At 40.1% G+C, this 17,361-nt stretch overlaps 1 protein-coding gene across 1 annotated transcript in view; it reads left to right on the forward strand.

The window, feature by feature from the left end:
• The window catches only part of LOC104566991 (E3 ubiquitin-protein ligase CBL-B), a 58,030-nt gene extending 55,578 nt beyond the window's left edge, over window positions 1-2,452 (forward strand). Inside the window, exon 16 of the mRNA XM_088533680.1 lies at window positions 990-2,452. Within this exon, the coding sequence (XP_088389806.1) occupies window positions 990-1,252 (263 nt within the window). The 3' untranslated portion in view covers window positions 1,253-2,452. The remainder of the gene's footprint in view (window positions 1-989) is intronic.
• Window positions 2,453-17,361: the final 14,909 nt, after the last annotated feature.

A 17,361-nucleotide genomic window follows, 5' to 3' on the forward strand; every position in this document is an offset into this window, starting at 1 on the left:
ATAACAACATTCTCATCTGAATGCATAGCAACCAGGTTGGGGGAAAAATGAACTTTGAGGAGACATGCAATAATGTGCTCTCTTTTTATTCATCTTAAGTGTTTAATGTACTCTGTTGGATTACAGTCTGAATGTTCTCTCTATGCAGTATTAGGATAAGCAGCAAATTTTAACAGTAATAATAGAAATACGACATTTTTGCATCACTCTGCCAGATGCCATTGTGGACAGTAAGCATCCCAGCCAGAAATTCCATAATTTATCTATCAATGCCACTGTTTGTGAGTGGAACTTTTCAGACTCTTTTTGAAGGATTAAAGATTCTTCAAAGAATACTTTGCTCTTGAAAATGTTTTCCTCTGTATGCCAGCTTGTTTTTAAGCTTCTTATGGTGGAATCAATGCGGATAAAGAGGTTTCCGGAAAGTACCAAGTTTACTTGAGCCCTGACCTCTTGACTTGGAGGAGATTAGTGGGTCGGAGTGTTAGGTCTTTGCATGAGCACATGGAGATTGTCAGCATCAGTCTTAACTGTGAAGGTAACATTTGGTGAGATTCCTCATCAGCACAACTTTCAGACCTCTATAATTTCCTCCAAATCCGGGCTGTTAAAGCAGGCTAGGAACACGAAGTCCACAAACTGTATAGAGTGGAAATCTTCTCAGATTCCACCCACCTTGCCTGTGTCGTCATACTTCTTTTCCTTCCAGCTTCAGATAATTCAGATTGTAACCTGTACTTGCATGTTGTTATCATATTACTTAATCTAGTATCTCACTAAATTCTTTCCATTTGGATTTTCTTGAGCATTACAGCTTCTGTCAGAATTTTAAAATGAGATAAATCAGTGAATTAAGGTAATTCTTCATGTTTCTTTACAAAGTCCCTTTTTAATCTCCTTCTTGAGGCTAGCTAGCTTGAGGCTGGATCTACCTGTAATACAATTTTAAGCCAATTCATAATGATTTCTATCTCCTTTATTTGAAACAGATGGTTCACAAGCACCAGCCAGGCCCCCTAAACCACTTCCTCGGAGGACTGCACCAGAAATACACCACAGGAAAGCATACAGCTCTGACAATTCCGCAGAAAACGTGGATGCAAAAATTGCAAAACTTATGGGAGAGGGCTATTCCTTTGAAGAAGTCAAGAGGGCACTTGAAATAGCCCAGAATAACGTTGACGTGGCCCGTAGTATTTTAAGAGAGTTTGTCTGCTTTCCTCCACCGGTCTCCCCGCGCCTCAACCTATAGCAGCATGAAGATTTTCTTGAAGCATGTGAATTCTCCATATACGTGTGCGGATTGGGGAGTGAGAGAAAGAAGAGACAGGGGAAGTTTTTCTCTCATCATTAATAGGAGGGTGTCTGTTTCCAGCAGTTTATCAAAGGATCATGGCTGCTCTGATCAAGACTTTATATATATGCTGAGGCTTATGTATTTTTGCTAGCCATACTTTTTTAAATCAGGGTTGAACTGACAAAATAATTTAAAGAAGTTTACTTCCCTAGAACTTTTAATCTGTGAAATGCTTTTTCTTGTTTACAAGTTGGCAAGTTACAGTTTTCTAGATGATGCCTGTATTGTGTTTCTGTTCATATTCCCTTGTACTTGTGGTCAGTTCTGCTGTAGCATTCACAACAATTTCCATGCTGACCACCTCATCAACTAAATCATCACTTTCTAGAAGCTCTGTATTTGTTTCGTTCTCTTACAAGATGCTTTAATTGTTTTTGCATTTCGGCTCATCAAACAAATGCAAAAAGTATGTGGCCTTCACTACTGATATTTTTATTTTCTTCTGAGATTCCTTTACTCTTAAGAGAGGAAAAATCTGAATGTAAAATGCATTATTGTGTCTACAGACTTGCTCTTTAAAGATACTCTGACAGTAATGTTGGGCAGCTTTCTGTTTAACATGAATATCTTGACCTGTAATCCTCAAGGTCTTTTATCCACAGTTTCCACAATTACGAACAAACAAGAAATCCCAACCTACAAATAAAACAGTTCATGCAACTGTGATACGATGTCATGTTGTGTAAAGACTCTTTAAAATTGGATTCTTTGATTGCAAGTGTTCAAAAATGCCAAATGCACATGATAATACTGAGTTCCTGTTACATACCAAGGGCACTAGCTCTCCATGCCTTATATGTTCTGAGGCGTGCCACAAGGAATGTTTCTGAATCCTTCTAAGGATATTCAGGTAAATTCCAGCTGCAGTTTCTACAAAGAGGAATTTGGTTATTTTTTGTTTCAGTGATTATCCTGTGGTTCATCGTGGCTTGGATCAGTTTGTATTAACATGGAAACTTTAAATCTTTGATGCACTGTTAAGTCCTAATGCTACTGTAGCAATATTTTTTTGCAAAGCTCTTCAGTAATCTCCTCTGTACACATTATTATGCTTGAGTATGTGTTTAATACCCAAATTCACTCATTCACTTTCCAGATGCCTAGTTGGAAATACATGTCTTTGCTGTAGATGGCTAGTGAGGCTCTGAGGTTTTATTTTAAAGCCCACATTAATGCAAGCCAAATTTCTTTTTCTAATTTTAAGTCTGTTTTTAGTACACTCGAGAGTTGAGTCCAAATATTTCCAGAATAAATCTTATTATTGCTGCTTTCCTATTTTTACAGGAAACTTGGAAATCACCTTTTCCTTTATTACTCTTCAAAATGTAAGCCAGGTGGTAAATGGAACACTTTCCACATTTTGAAATGTGACCAGTATCTGAGAACTTTTACACTGTGCAGAACTGGGTATATATTTATTGCTCCCCTTCAACTGTCAGTTTTCTCCTTCATTTGTAACAAGTGCTTAAAGTTAACACCACTTTCAGGGTAAGATCTCAGCAGCCAATGCATTTGTCTTAAACATCTGAAAAACAGCAAGTATCTAAAGTACAATACTTGAAGTAACAGAGAACACCCAGTGGAAATTGCTGTGTATCACAAAGCCCATCACTTCGCCAGAGAGCTTATTCTTAAAAAATACATAAATTATTTCGCAGTAATGCAAACCATAATGTGTTTAGCATTAATCAGCTTTGGCCAATGATGAAAGATGATTAGGCAAATTCAGACTATAAGAAGAGTTTCTGTTCTAAGCAAATGATTCTGAGTTTATTCTACAAAAGGGCATTTGTAACTTCTTTTAAATGTTCATTCAATGAATGCAACTTAGAAAAAGTTTTAAGTTATTTTTTGTGCTCTTAGATTGAGTAACGTTTTCTGTTTCAAGGGCAAATATTATGCTGTCTTGAGCTTTTTTGTTTTTTATTTGGTTTGTTTACTGCATCATCCTGATAACACTCTAGCATTCAGCTAACTAAATTTAGAATGATGCATGTTAAACACTGAGGTTGTACTAGAATTACTGAAGTGTGGTTCTAGCATAGCTGGCAGAATAGCAGGGATAGTTTTTTTTAAAAAAAAGATACTATAGAAGGATGAGTGAACCGTCTGCAGACTGTTTTGAAATTTTGTATTTCAACGGATAACGCTGCCATATTGTCTCTCATTTGCTCAATTTTATGCTGCAACTTAGTGTAAATGACACCTTTATATTTCAGTTAGAAGTTGGAATTGTTGCCTGATAAGAGAAATTCAAACGACAGAGGATAAGGATTTAAATTATTTGCCCCCCCCCCATATCCACTTATATCATTCTTGGTAACTTTAAAAGTTGCAGTAATCTTCATACGAGTGTAATCACACTTTTAAATAGTGGAATGTGAAGGCTATTTCCAACATGTCTGGATTAATACATTTAAAATCCAATAGAGTGAAATTGCTTTGCTAGACTGTTGATGTTTACTATGCAGGCCTAAAATGGGCTTAAAAGAAATTAATCTAGCCACAGTCTATTTCTCTGAAAAATATTTTAACCTTCTAAAGACTGAAGATTTGAACCTGGCAATGTGTTATGTACATATATAACTTTAAGCAAGACTGACTTTAGTTGAGATTTCTTGGATGAACCAAGTAGATTGAACTCAGAAGCACAGTTGCTGTCATGATAAAGGCTACACGCGTATTTCCTCCAATTAAATGTCATTATAGGCTTTAGACCGTCATTCTGATGTGTGTGGGCCTCACCTTTTATCTCGCCTTGGTGAAATTACTGCATTTTAAGCAAATTGACTGAATCACAAGTTGAGCAAAATAAGTGAACATCAGCAGGATGGATCCTTTCCAAAGACTCTAAGTAGAGAAGAGAAGAAAAAAAAAGTGCTAAAATAAGTGAATTGAATATGATTAGTCATGTTAATGGCTTGGCTGGAACCCTAAGATGGCCACTGGTAGAATTTATTAATGTTTCATATCTGAACAGTGCATCTGGCATGGACTTTTTTCATAATGTGAATTTAGGAATTTCTGTACCAGGATTTTTTTTTTTTTTTTGAGTTGCATTTCTCAAATTTTTAGCTTGAAGCTTTACTTTGCACTGACCTGAAAGCATTTAAATTTGTGTCTTAAAGCTTGACAAATTTGGAAACATATAAACAGAGTATTTTAAGCAGATTCAGGTACTGCCTGTTGACCTGGAATTTAGTGCTTTAGGACTGACTTCTTGAAAAAGGACTTCAGTAGTTTCCATTTTTGAAGGATTTTCTTCCAAATAACTATTTTATCTGAAAATGCCTTTTATAAACTTGTCTAACATGTGGCAGACTTAGTGATGTGTTCAATTAATTTATATTTTATTCCACATTCTTTTTCAATTCTGGTAATTATGTAAGCTCAAGTTCTTTATCTGTTCTTGTAAGGTATTTTATAAAATTAATGTTAACAGAATGTTGGGTTGGTCTGTGATTTTTCAAGCCTCTCTCACGCTCTCTGTTACGGACTGCAGTCGCTTCTCATATAGAAACAGAGCCTACCGTGTGCAAAAGCTGGAGATTGTCTTGTAAAAGGAGAAAATGAGACCGTGCAGTAAAATAAGGTGAACCACTGCATTTAGAAATCCTCTATATCCTCAACTATTTTTTCACTTTCTAAATTCCAGTAATAAAAACTTAAAAATTAACAGTAACTTCAGAATGCACAAATAGCAGTTGTACAGCAGAAAGATAGTAATCACTATTTAGAATACAAAGTGAATGAACTGTATGTCCAAATGCAGATTAATTTACAAATAGTTGATGATCAGAGTTGCAGGAATGTGGCTTTAAAACTTGCGCGCTTGCATTCTCAAGCATTGCAGACCAAATAATGTGTATTTTAGGGTTGAAAAACATTTTTTTCTTTCCCTTACATTCCAATATTTAGAAAATGTTCAGAAAAGCTAGGCCCACCATTTTGCAAGGCCATGTAACTCTTACTATTTAAAAGCCACCATCATTTCCTACAGGTAGGCTCAGACTCTGGTGGGTGAGATTTTGACGGTACCTTCTGCAGTCCTTGTTTAAACCCTTGTCCATTTTATGGCTCCCTAGGATGTTACCGAGTACAGAAATTAATTGTTTTGCATACATATACTTATCATCTGATTGCCTCTTCATTTTTCCCCTCTGTTGTGGAAGTTGGCTGTGACTTGATTGTGTCACAGATTTTGTCAGCCAGCTGCTCCTGGAATGTTTCACGAAGGTTAGGTTGATAAATCTAGTCATCTGATTCTGACCAAGGTAGCTGCCTCCGCTAATCACTCGCAATACATCTCCATCTGGAGAATTATAATTTTACATAATAATGTACACTGTGTGTTAGCTTGGTACTACCAGGGAGAATTCTAGTTCCAAATAAATCTTAAATCCCAAGTCCCTTAATCTTAAATGTCAAATCTTCAATTACTAAAACTTCAAAGTAAAGCTGCCCACATCTGTCTTGATGCATGTAAGAGCCAGCCCATACTTGTTTGAAAAGAAAGAAAAACATCAGCTTCTTTTTTTTCACTGCAGTAACCACCACGATAGGTGGCAAGATGGGAGAGGGACAGATAACCATGTAGAAAAAGATAATTCTCTCCTAACAACCCAAGCCCCTCTCTCCTGTGGGCATAGGAGATTTAGCTGTTCCAGTGCTCTGATGTTTCCAAATGCTTGGCTGTAATCTGTTTTGATGTACCTGAACATCTATTTCAAATGAAACAGTATTTGGCAGGATTACACCACTCTTGGATTAAAATGGGTCCTCCTCCAAGAACTTCTTTTAAAGACAAGTCATTACATGACAGGATGCCAGGCCCTTGGCCTCAAAGGGAAGTGTGAGGTAACCCTCTGTTCAAAATGTTTTTCTGATGCTAACAAAATGACCAAATGCTGGTTGTGAAGCTCATGTTCTTGAAGGGTTATATGCACATGCTAATCTGCTGAAGCGCAGAGGAGGGACTGTGCCAGCTTAGGGAGTTTAGAACTAGGCCATACATTTACCTTTGGAAAACATCTGTCCATTCTGGATCGCCAAACTGCGTGTGCCAGGTGACTACAGTCATCTGTGTTAACTCCAAAGGCCAGGATTTCTCTCTAGAGAGCTGGGGAGGGAGGTGTATGTGCCTACCCCAAAAGAGTTCCTTTTTTTTTTTTTTTTTTTTTTCCTATTCCTCTGTATAATCATGGGTGCTGAAGAGAAAGACGCTGCAAAAAATAAACATTCCCTAATAATGTTGGTCTCCATAAGGCCACAATACAATAGGTGGACTAAGGAGAGGTCACTTTTTTTTCTCTCTCTCTAAATACATAATTTACTGAATGAATGTCACTGAATGTCAAAACATGTACAAAGGTAAGTAAGTCTACATCATCAGCTCTTCAGCAATACCTTGAGCTAGCAGCTGGCATGGTTCTTTGGAGCTGTTAACTTTCATGACCATCATGACTTCCAGCTGTTTCCCCTTGAAGTTTACATCTTCATTACCAATTCAATATGGTCAAAGTACAATTCCCCAACTGGTCATTCAGTTTTTCATTTCTCTGTATTCTTCACTGTAGATGTTATCACTAATATGTTCTTTGTTATCTAGACTCATACTGAAATTTAAATAATTCTGTTCACCCACATCCCATCTTGGGCCAAGTTCAGCCCTGCCTTCCTCTCACAACAACCCTGACTTTGTGCATCCTTGTCCTCTCCATCTAAGACTGTTTTTCTTCCTTCTCCTCTTTCCCAATTCTCTTCAACGCTGACATCAACCAGCAAGCACTCCCTTTGTCTTCATAACGACAGGACACTTTATAGCCTCCATCTCCACTTGCAACCACATCTCTCTTTTCTTCCATAATCCCTCATATGTTTATAGTGTTCTGCTAGTCTTGTCTGTTGGGATTTTCTGTGCTACATCTGAACTGCCCCTGTGAACACAGTCGTCCAAAATGGCCTCAGAATGCTGTGAGAAAGCCTGTTATCTTTTTTGGTTATTATCACTGGCATTTTTTTTTCTATTCCTTTCTCTGCCTGGAAATATGCTCTTCTGTGTCATGATGAATTTAGATTGTAAGTTTGTCAGGGAAAGAGATGAAATCCACTGCTTATTTCAGCAGATCCCTAATATGTTTCTGAAATGTGAAAAGAAAGCAATAAAGACATCCTCTCCCAACAACAGTCCTAGTGTTTGAGATGGCTTGTGTCTCAAGAAGAGAATTACGAAGTGTTTCCAACACAGTGATTTGTGGCCTAGATAGGCACCATTATGTTTGGTTATTCCTATTATTGGGAGTGAGGTGCAAGGAGAGGGGAGAACACTGAAAATATTTGTAAAACATGTCAGTGAAGTTGAGAAGTGACCTGCAGATTACAGTGAGTGCTTAATGTAAGTGGCCAAGAAAAAAGATTGACTCTGTGCCTTTGATTTCGAAGCAGAGAATATGTAGCTTGAAAATTCTGCAGAAAAGGTAAAAAAAAAATGGATAATTCTATCAATGACTGCCCCAAAGAGATTTTTATTCTCCATTTGCCAGGTAACCTTGCATAAAATTTGTTTTTTTTTTGTTTGTTTTTTTCGGTGATTATACTTTTGTACCACTTAGATAATCCCGTGTTTGTGAGCATTACTGTGGATGAAAGGTTCCTGGTTCATGTATGCTGCATCCTGAGCAGTGCTAAGAGGTAGTCTGTGTTTTGATGCATATTAGAATCATAGAATCATTGTGGTTGGAACTTCAAGATCATTCAGTCCAACTATAGAATTACAGATTGTCCATAGATTTATAACAGAAAGGGGAATGTTTGCATTAAATCCCAGACAAGTGTAGACTAGCCACCCTGAAGAGAAACTCAAAGGACAAGAGATCTGCATAGCATGGGAAAGACTGAGAATGTATAAAACTGAGTAAGCAAGGCAGTGAGCATCATGTTAGAGTCATGATTTCTTCTGGGGAAGCAGGATTAGTGTAATGGGGAAATGAGTGTAATGGAGGTAAAGGGGAGGTGCCCGAGGGAAAAGTATTGAGTGAATTTTGGAGAGAGTATGTGTAGAAATTTGGAGCAGACAGCAAAAAGCAGAAAGACAGCCTGCCATTTTTAGAGTTTTTAACAGCTTTCAGAGTGCTCGTGGAGGAAGGATTCGCTGAGGTGTGTGCCCCAGTGGGCCCAGGCAGGGGAGATGTGACTCACCCTGCCTGGAGCTCCGCGCATCCTCTGGAAAGGGCATTTCGTGACTCACGGCAGGGTTAACCACCTCGCTGTGGTAATGCTTATTCTCACAGTACTGGTCTTCACACCCACACCACAGTGTGGTCTCTGGCACGGCCATGGCAAACTGCTCAGCCAGTGCTCCTAGGAGCAGCGTTTGCCTGGTGGTTTAGCCACGTGGTGTTTTCCAGGCCCTTCAAGGCTTTTCTGTCTGTTTTGTGGTTTAGTTACAGCAGGAAAACTATTAGCAATTTAAAAAGCTGGCATGGCAGTTACAGGTTTGTCCTCGGGCACCGGCTTCCTTTCATTCGACGCGCTGGTGCTGCTGCCCGGGCAGCCCCCGAGGCGCTGAGGCAAGGCCGAGCCCCCTCGCGTCACGGCTCCGCGCTGCGGCCATGACGTGAGGTACTGGCAGCCAGGGCACCGCCGCAGGCTGCGAATCTGCCCTCGAGTCAGCTCTTAGCTCCTTTCCAACCACATCGCATGACAACTCGAAAGGGCTTCGCCGACGCCAAACTGGGTTCGTCTGTGGCTTCTCTCTGAGATTACATGGGCATGCTTTTCCCTCTCTGTGGTTGTTGAACTTGCTGCGTTCCCTTGTGGCACCACTGGTGGGGCGTAATGCTCTCTGGAAGCTATGAAATTCAGCATACCCTGAAACCCAAGTCATGCCCATGCTTATTTAGTGGTGATATAATTTGCTTTGTGAAGGATGGAGGGCACAGGGTATGAAAAGGTTAGTTTTCTGCGTTAGGGACAAAGAGGCCATGTATTGAGGTAATGGAAACACCTGCAAACAAGCCAGCTGGATAGGGAGGCCCCACACTTATGGAGAGCAAGCTGTAAAGAGTCTGCAACAGCCTGCCACAGGGAAAAAACACTCTAAGGAAGTACTACAGAAAAGGGACTTCCCAGGAGAGGGGAGGTACTGTTTCACAGTTGAAAAATAATACAGAGCAAGGAGTGAATCAGGAAAACCCTGCAGAGTGCTGAGACAGTGGGCTATGGCAGTATCTTTCTTGTTGTGTCCTGTTTTTATATGTTTTTCTCTAACCTTTTGTCACTTGGGATCCTGAGCTAGGTGGACCTTTGCAGTGACTCAGCACAGCTGTTCGTATGTTCTTGGTGAGGTTCTTGCAGCTTCTTCTTGGCAAGAAATTTGCTCAACTGCTTGCAACTGAAGATGACAGCACTGTGGACTAGCTGCTAACGTGTAGAGGTTTCTGTTGGTGTACAAGCTATCATCTTAGCCATATGGATTGATTTTTCTTGATCTATTTTTCAGCGACCTGCCCTTTTTGGGACCTTGTGCTCTTGTGTATCATTATTGTATTTGAGCTTCCTCCATTACAGGACTACCCATGCCCCTTGAAGCTGCCTGGTCTTCTCCCTTTTAAGACTATGGCAAAGTCTACCAAGGGAGCTGTGTAGACATGTGAAGGGGGACTGGCTGCTTTGTTAGCAGCATGTTTTTATGGGATAAAATGGGATTTCAGGGGAAGCACCGATTTTAGGAAATTGTTCTTAGGATGGAAGTACTTCTATCTATCAATATTCATGTTTTCGGAAGCTATCATATTCACTTTTAAAGCAAGAGAGAGGCTGATGTTCTTTTTTATTATGATTATTTTTCAAGGTATATATTGAACTGCCACTCTGAGGAAACTGTATCTTCTCCAGCTGTTTTTCCTTCTTGGTTAATCAACAACTAAGAAACTTCTGCTCTTTATGTGGTTGCTGACGTGATGCCAACTTAGTGGTGTTTGAACAAGACATTGTTATCTATCTCTTGGAGGTTATTGACAACAGGGTAAAATTGGTTATTGGAGGAAATGGGGAGGGATGAATGCCACAGGTACCTGCAAAGGAGAAAATGAAAACAGATGAAGTATATAAGCTTAAAGAGAGAGAGAGAGAAAAAGAAGTTTGTTCTATTCTTTTGCCAGAAGTAAATGAGAAATGTAAATTACATCATTAGCAAAAAATTCAAACGGTAGATGCTATGGCTTAATAATCTCATTTAATGCTGCTTTAAGTTAACACCTAGTCTCAGAAAGGATGGCCCCTTTATTTGTTCTTGGTGAGATGTTTAGATAACATCTTTTAAGATTAGAAAATATTCATAAAATTAAGTGGGTTCTAAATTGATATTGAGAAAGACCTACTGCAGTTCACCCAGTTTTGCAAACGAATGATGAAGCAACAAAAACCCCTCATTGGTCATTTGGCAATTTTGTATCACAGCACACTTTAGAGAACCTATTAAATCTAAAAAATGTTGAGACCTTACTATAGCACAGGACCTTCTGTTAAGACTTTGGAAGGCTTATAATATATGTGAGTCACAGCAGATGCATTTCATCTGGGACTGAAATTGTGCATTACAGGAATATGAATTTAAGCCTTATCCAGGCATATAATTCCCACAATATTAAGGGCTATTCTTTATACCATATTGAGTGCCAGCACTGCAGTGCAGTTACACATTCATTCTTCCTCTGTGCTGAACTTGGAAGCGGTTATTCTTTCAAATGGAAGTTCTTTTCTTTTCCCCTCAGAATTGAAATCTGGGTTTCGCTTTTCAATGCAGTGGCGGCAATTACTTTTCAATTACAGGCAGTCATGCTGCAGTTATGCTTTGTACCCATCATTGCTGTTAATTCCTACAGCCAGAAGGCCGACTGCGTGCTGGAAATTATTATTGCACAAATACAATGCAGTTATTTTTGAGGCAATTGTGACACCTCCGTTTTGGGTGACACAGTTCAAAAGTGACTTGCTAATCATCCAGCATATTTTAAGATGTCTCAGTTAGAGCACCGAAAATTATGTGAAAAAAATGATTCGTGCAGCAGCCTGCTTTTGCCTTTTTTGTTATTAGGGCTTGCACACTGTAATGGTGCCCCGGGAAGGGGTGCACGTGTGTGTGCAAAGCAGAAGGAGAGAGAGGGAAGGGAGATGCCCTCTTTCTAGTTCTGTTGTTTATGTCTGTCTATAATATTTAATCTCTCTCAAGTGTTGAGGACAAGCAATTTTCTGTGGTACTAGTAAAGCTTGTGTGAGTATTATTGCTCAAGAAACGTGATTTATGTGTAATTCAGTCAGTTTAAATGCACAGAGAGACCTCAGCGATGCACGGGCTAGGCCTGCAGGCTCATTTGAGACTGCACGAAGGAGAACCCTCCTTCTGTATTTGTGCAGGAAAGAAGGGGACAACTTGGACAATGCTTCATTTACATGTCCGCTGAATAAAACGGGGAGAGGGAGAGACACTCCAGGAAACAAACAGCTTAGAATAAGCTTAGAAATGCTTGCCTGCTCTCCGGGCTGTGTGTCAGCCAATTTAAAGCTGCAATGACAGTGGGCTTTCTTGGATTAGAGAATAGCAAAGAAGGGGAAAGTCCTCAAGACTTGGGCACTTTGCATTCTGCGTTTGCACCAATGAATTGGGCTAAATTCAAAGCAAGGGATCAGTTTTACAAAGCCATCTTCTGACAGGAGGAAATCTTGCTGGGGCTTGCCTTTGAGCCTAGACAGAGAGTGGAATTTAAGACTGAAACTAGAAATATCAGATAAAGATGGGTTATTTGATTGAAAAGATTTTGGCGGTGATGGGTTTCTTCTTGTTTGTTTGTTTTGTTTTGTTTTTTGGGGGGGTTGTTACTGCTGACAATTATTTTCAAACATTTACCTTGAATTTCTTTATTCTTAACTCTGTTGAATAAAATTAACAGTTTCTGAGGGGTCTCACTACTCCCTTCCCTGGTAGGAAGGGGGGCCTGTTTTTTTTTTTTTTTTTCATGGAAGATTCAGGGCAACAAGTCCTCAAGAAATGGTGCATTTGTTTTTCAGAGTTTTGAAAGCCATTTTGGAGCATTTTAGTCTCAGGAGTCACGTATGTGGAAGGAAGCATCCTGTGGGTACAAAATGGCTCTCCCTACAGCAAGCAGTTAGAGGCATGTGAATGAAGGTTGTTTATGACCGTGAGCGAATATTTGCAGTCACGAACAACTAACTCCAAAAAGATGATAAGCTGTTCAGTCCTTTTGCTGATCTCCTGTTTATACTGTAAGATTAGATTATTTATTGAGAAATACATTTGTAGTTTAATTATGTGATGATTAGAATTTAAATATAGAACATAAATGTAACTCATTTATTTGCACTTCTGATAAAAGAATGTTGTTTTTTTTCTCTCTTTTGTACACGATGCTGATGAAGGCCTACTGAAAACTACAAAATACTTATTCTGTCTAAAAAATGTGAAATTCGACCTTAATGCAGTTGAGCTGTGATGACTGGGAGATAGGCCAGACTAGAAATGATGGACTAAAGCATTACAGGGTCAGTTGCACTGTGTCCAAGATCTCTTGCTCATAGTTTTGGATCATTTTACATGACAAATATTTGATGAATTAAGTTTAAAGGATGAGTCAAAACATCACTACAGGTTCAATAGGAGAAGTGATGAAGAGTTCAAAAGGCAGGTGAAAGTCGTAGTGTTTTCCTCTCCATTCTGGGAAACCAAACTTCATGTGAGCTGAGGGATATTGTTTCTTACCAAGCGGCCATCTACAGCTTGGTTCTTTTCTTCCTTATCTATTCTATTTGTTCTCTTCGAGTTATGCAGTGTGGGTTTTTTTGTTGTTGTTGTTGTTATTTTTCTCCTGATTTCCCATATGTAATGAAAGCCGCAGTCTTGTCTGTGCTCGCATTGTGCTGGAAAGCAACGTGTCAGGGGTGTTCATAAAAAGTTTCTTGTGAAGCATTTGTTGTGACATAAGCAGGTGTCCAGAGCTGAATGGAACAAGCATGACCTTCTGCGTATTAATGGTGGCAAAAACTGAGGAGAAAAACTACTCGGAGGGAAATGAGGTTAAAATAAACCTTGCTTGATAAGGTAGAAGATGATAGCTGAAAGAAAAAAGAGAGAGAAATAATTGTCAGTCCAGTACAGTAATATAGTTTTGCACATGTATCAGAGGCAAGTGTTTCCTCCTAGACACTTCCCCAGTAACCTAGGTAGAGAGGAAGAAAAATGTGTCTGTTTTGACTTCCTGTGCAATCCTAAGTAGATAATATGAAGCTCCACAAGGAAGGAGCTATCAGGATGCTGGTAGTTCCAAGTAGTGTTTTTAGCTTGTTTTCTGGTTTTTGGTTTTCCTCATCTTGGAGAGGTTAGAGAAAAAAAAAAACAGACATGAAAGATACACTGGTACCATTCTCACTGTTTGTATGATCCATGATGAAGGCCATTATTACAGTGTCGAGACCGGATGCCAATGAAGGAGGCACTGGACAAATCGAGAATACAAAAGAAAAACCCAGGAGCACTCCCAATAATTTTCTCTCTAGTGTAAGGCAGAGATCAATCCTAATATATGATTGGCATAAGACAAGAATGAGACAAAAGGAAAGATGAGAAAACAGACAAATTGGGGAGTACATGAAAATGGATATCTTGATAGGCTCTGTTTTCTGCATATCAGCAACTGTGAAAAGTAACATGGGAATTTCATTACAGGAAATTTGTGGGGTGTTGACATATCTTTGCAGATGTTTGTGGAATGCAACTAGATTTAAATCTGCAGGTACCTGAAATGCATTAATGGAGAAATTCTTCTTACCTTTATGAACCTTTGGAATCTTTCTTAGTGTCTCCTCTGTCTCTTCCAATCCCATCCTCCATAACAACATTGAATACATTTTTTTGAATTACAGTCTTGCAGTTCTCTTTACTGCTTAGGCTTGTGTTCTGTTAGTTGTCTCCTCTCATCTTCTTCAGTGTTGTGCTTTACATTTTCCTCTTGGTTCATTTTATATGTTCTCTGAGTTTCCCTCATGCTCATTAAGCAACTCTGTTGTTAATGACTTTCCTCAATAAATATTGAAATCTTCTCTTTCCATCCTTGATGACAAAGGACCAGCATTAGTGAGATCTTGGTCTGTCTCTTCAAGATCATGTCAATATGATCTTCTTCCTCTTCTCTTAGCACTGGAACAGGCTGCCCAGAGAGGTTGAGGAGTCTCCTTCTCTGGAGATGTTCCAAACCCGCTTGGATGCCACCCTGTGCCACGTGCTCTAGGTGACCCTGCGTGTGCAGGGGGGTTGGACTAGATGACCTCTAGAGGTCCCTTCCAATCTTAAGCATTCTGTGATTCCTCCTTTACAATTTTATTGCTTGGGAACATTCAGTGGCAATGATGCTTTGCTTCCTTATTGCTTCTTCTTCTCTCCCTGTCATTTCGTTACAAGCAGTTCATTATCTGCTCCTCAGCTGTTTGTGCTATCCTGAAGAACCTGGCAGGCCAGCTATCTGAGTGCTGCTGTTTCCCGGGCACTTGGCACTTGGGAAAAGGACTGATAATCATTTTTTGTCTAGTTTGTCAAATATCTATATAAAGTAACGAACTTTAAGCTTTTAAACATGTCAGTGGCTTGTATCTGTTTTTTAATGTTTGGCAGATAGGATCATACTTGTCTCATACTGAGGCCCCTGACATGTGTAACTGTAAATACATGAGTGTGTGGATGTATTGTACTGTCACCAAGGAGTACCTCAGTGCTCTCATTCATGCTGTATTTGCCAATTGAACTTACCAATGGGCAGAACACGGTGCTTTCAGGCCTCTGAGGCTGTCAGCATGTGGGATGTCCCCAGTCCCATGGGCTGTTAGGGGAGCCCCAGGAAGAGGGAAGCAGGCATGTGCTGTGGGTTGGGGTGAGATGCGAGCGGTGGTTTACTGGTACAGCAGCAATGGATGAGGGAACCGCTGTTCTCTGCTGACTCCAGAGGAACGTTGCTATTTGAAACATCACCAGTATGACTGCTTGTATCAGCCCGAGATGTTCTGGTCCCTGCTACACGAAGGGAGGCTACAAAGCTGAGAGCAACACTGGAACAGGCTACCCAGAGAGGTTGTAGAGTCTCCTTCTCTGGAGATCTTCAAAACCCGCTTGGACGCAGTCCTGTGCCACGTGCTCTAGGTGTCCCTGCGTGTGCAGGGGGGTTGGACTAGATGATCTCTAGAGGTCCCTTCCAACCCTAAGCATTCTATGATTCTATGATTCTACTGGCTGTGCAAGGATCCCCATTTTATTCCTTGCTCCACATCCTGTGCTTATCCCACGGGTGATGAACCTGTGGTGTGAACTGCAGTTGCAACAAAGTAGGGAGGGTGGCACTCTGGTGTGCCACCTCAGGGAGCGCATGTTAGTTGTGATCCTGCCCCCTTCTTATTAAAGAGTCAAACTTTTTTTTTTTTTTTTTTTTTTTTTGGTGAAAATAGAGATGTCAGTGCTAGCTAAAGGGCTGGCTGTTTTCTTGAGGTCAGATGAGGACATGAATGACAAACTTATTTGGCTTGATGATTTTCTCCACTGATATGTAGTTGGTGACGTGTAGTTTCATTGCAGCCAGGAGCCCCACAGGGTATTCTACGTAGTAGATGTATGAAAAACAGCCCCACAGGGTGAGACCTAGCAGGATGCAACAATACAGAGAAGTGATGTTAAAGAGGAGAGACTCACTTTATACACTGAGAAAATAAGAGAGTCGTTTTTATGTCTTTCTTTCATCTGCTTCTTATCAAGTCTTACATCTTACAGTGGAAGGTGTTGTGCTCTCAAATGGCCCAGTTCCTTCTTGGTAATGTTGTCTTGGTTGCCACTCAACTTGGTTGCTGTTCAACCGTTTTACTGCTACAGGAAAAGTTTTCTTAATGGAATGCCAACCTTTTCCTGGGACACCTGCACTGGTTATATTTAGTTTTAAAAATAATCTTGCTTGGCTGCTTCGGTTTCTCTCTGTCTGCTGCAGAAGGTGCTGTATACAGCCTGAATGTTGTCATTCCTGACAATGTTTGTATTATCTGCACCCTTAGTATTTGGGATCTTTCTTTTCCAGCAGCGTGCAAGTCCCCACCATGCAAGAATTCAGACACTTTCTTACCCATTTTGTCTATTTGCCTGTGCCAAAGGCACGCCTGAGGAAGACTGGGATTCTTGTTAGTATCAAAACCTGTGGCCATGAGACCAAAAACAAATGGGAGACAATAACCAGTTAAAGAAGATTGAAGATGGAAAGGAGGGAGAATTGCAGCAGTAGTGAAGATAAAGGATAAAATTATGGCAAATATATAAAGTTGGTGGAAGTGATTTATAGGCTATTGAAGTGCTTTGAAGGGAATTTAATGACAGACAAAACCTGCTTTTGCTGGAAGACCAATTCTCTTTGCTTCCCTTTATCTCGGGAAAAGAACTAGCTGAAGGGAGGCTTTCCAGCATGGAGATCAGACAAAAGATAACCAAGTAGCAGGAAGAAGGGGAAGGCAGACAGCAGGCTCTTCCTGCTTAGGTTATTTTCACTAATAAAAGAAGAAACTGCAACCAAAAGAGGGGCTAAGAACTGGTTTGCTGTTGGAGGAAGAGCACAGCTATTTTGAAGATGTTTAAGCACCAAAATGTGGTCAGTCTTATCAAACTCTTTCCAGACCTTGACCACCTGGATTCGTTAGACTCGATACTGGTGCAGGAGCTCTGAAGTCCACCGGCACCCAAGTTGGACTGTTATTTCCGATGTGGTATCGTTCTATTCTTTCAGCTTTCGCTCTATGAAGATCCTTCCAAGAGGTCAGAACTGCATGAATATGCAGATAGTGTTTTATTCCACCTTGATTTTAGAGTTATTGGACCAAAAGTCTTACTAAAAGTCTGTGTCCTATAAAAGAACAGGCTCAACGGTGTCCTGAAGGAGCTTCTTGGTATGCCAAGCTGGACATCTCTGCAC

The sequence above is a fragment of the Tinamus guttatus genome, unplaced genomic scaffold (genome assembly GCF_059628265.1).
Source record: "Tinamus guttatus ecotype Peru unplaced genomic scaffold, ASM5962826v1 Tinamus_guttatus_pri_ptg000035l, whole genome shotgun sequence".
Lineage (NCBI taxonomy): Eukaryota > Metazoa > Chordata > Aves > Tinamiformes > Tinamidae > Tinamus > Tinamus guttatus.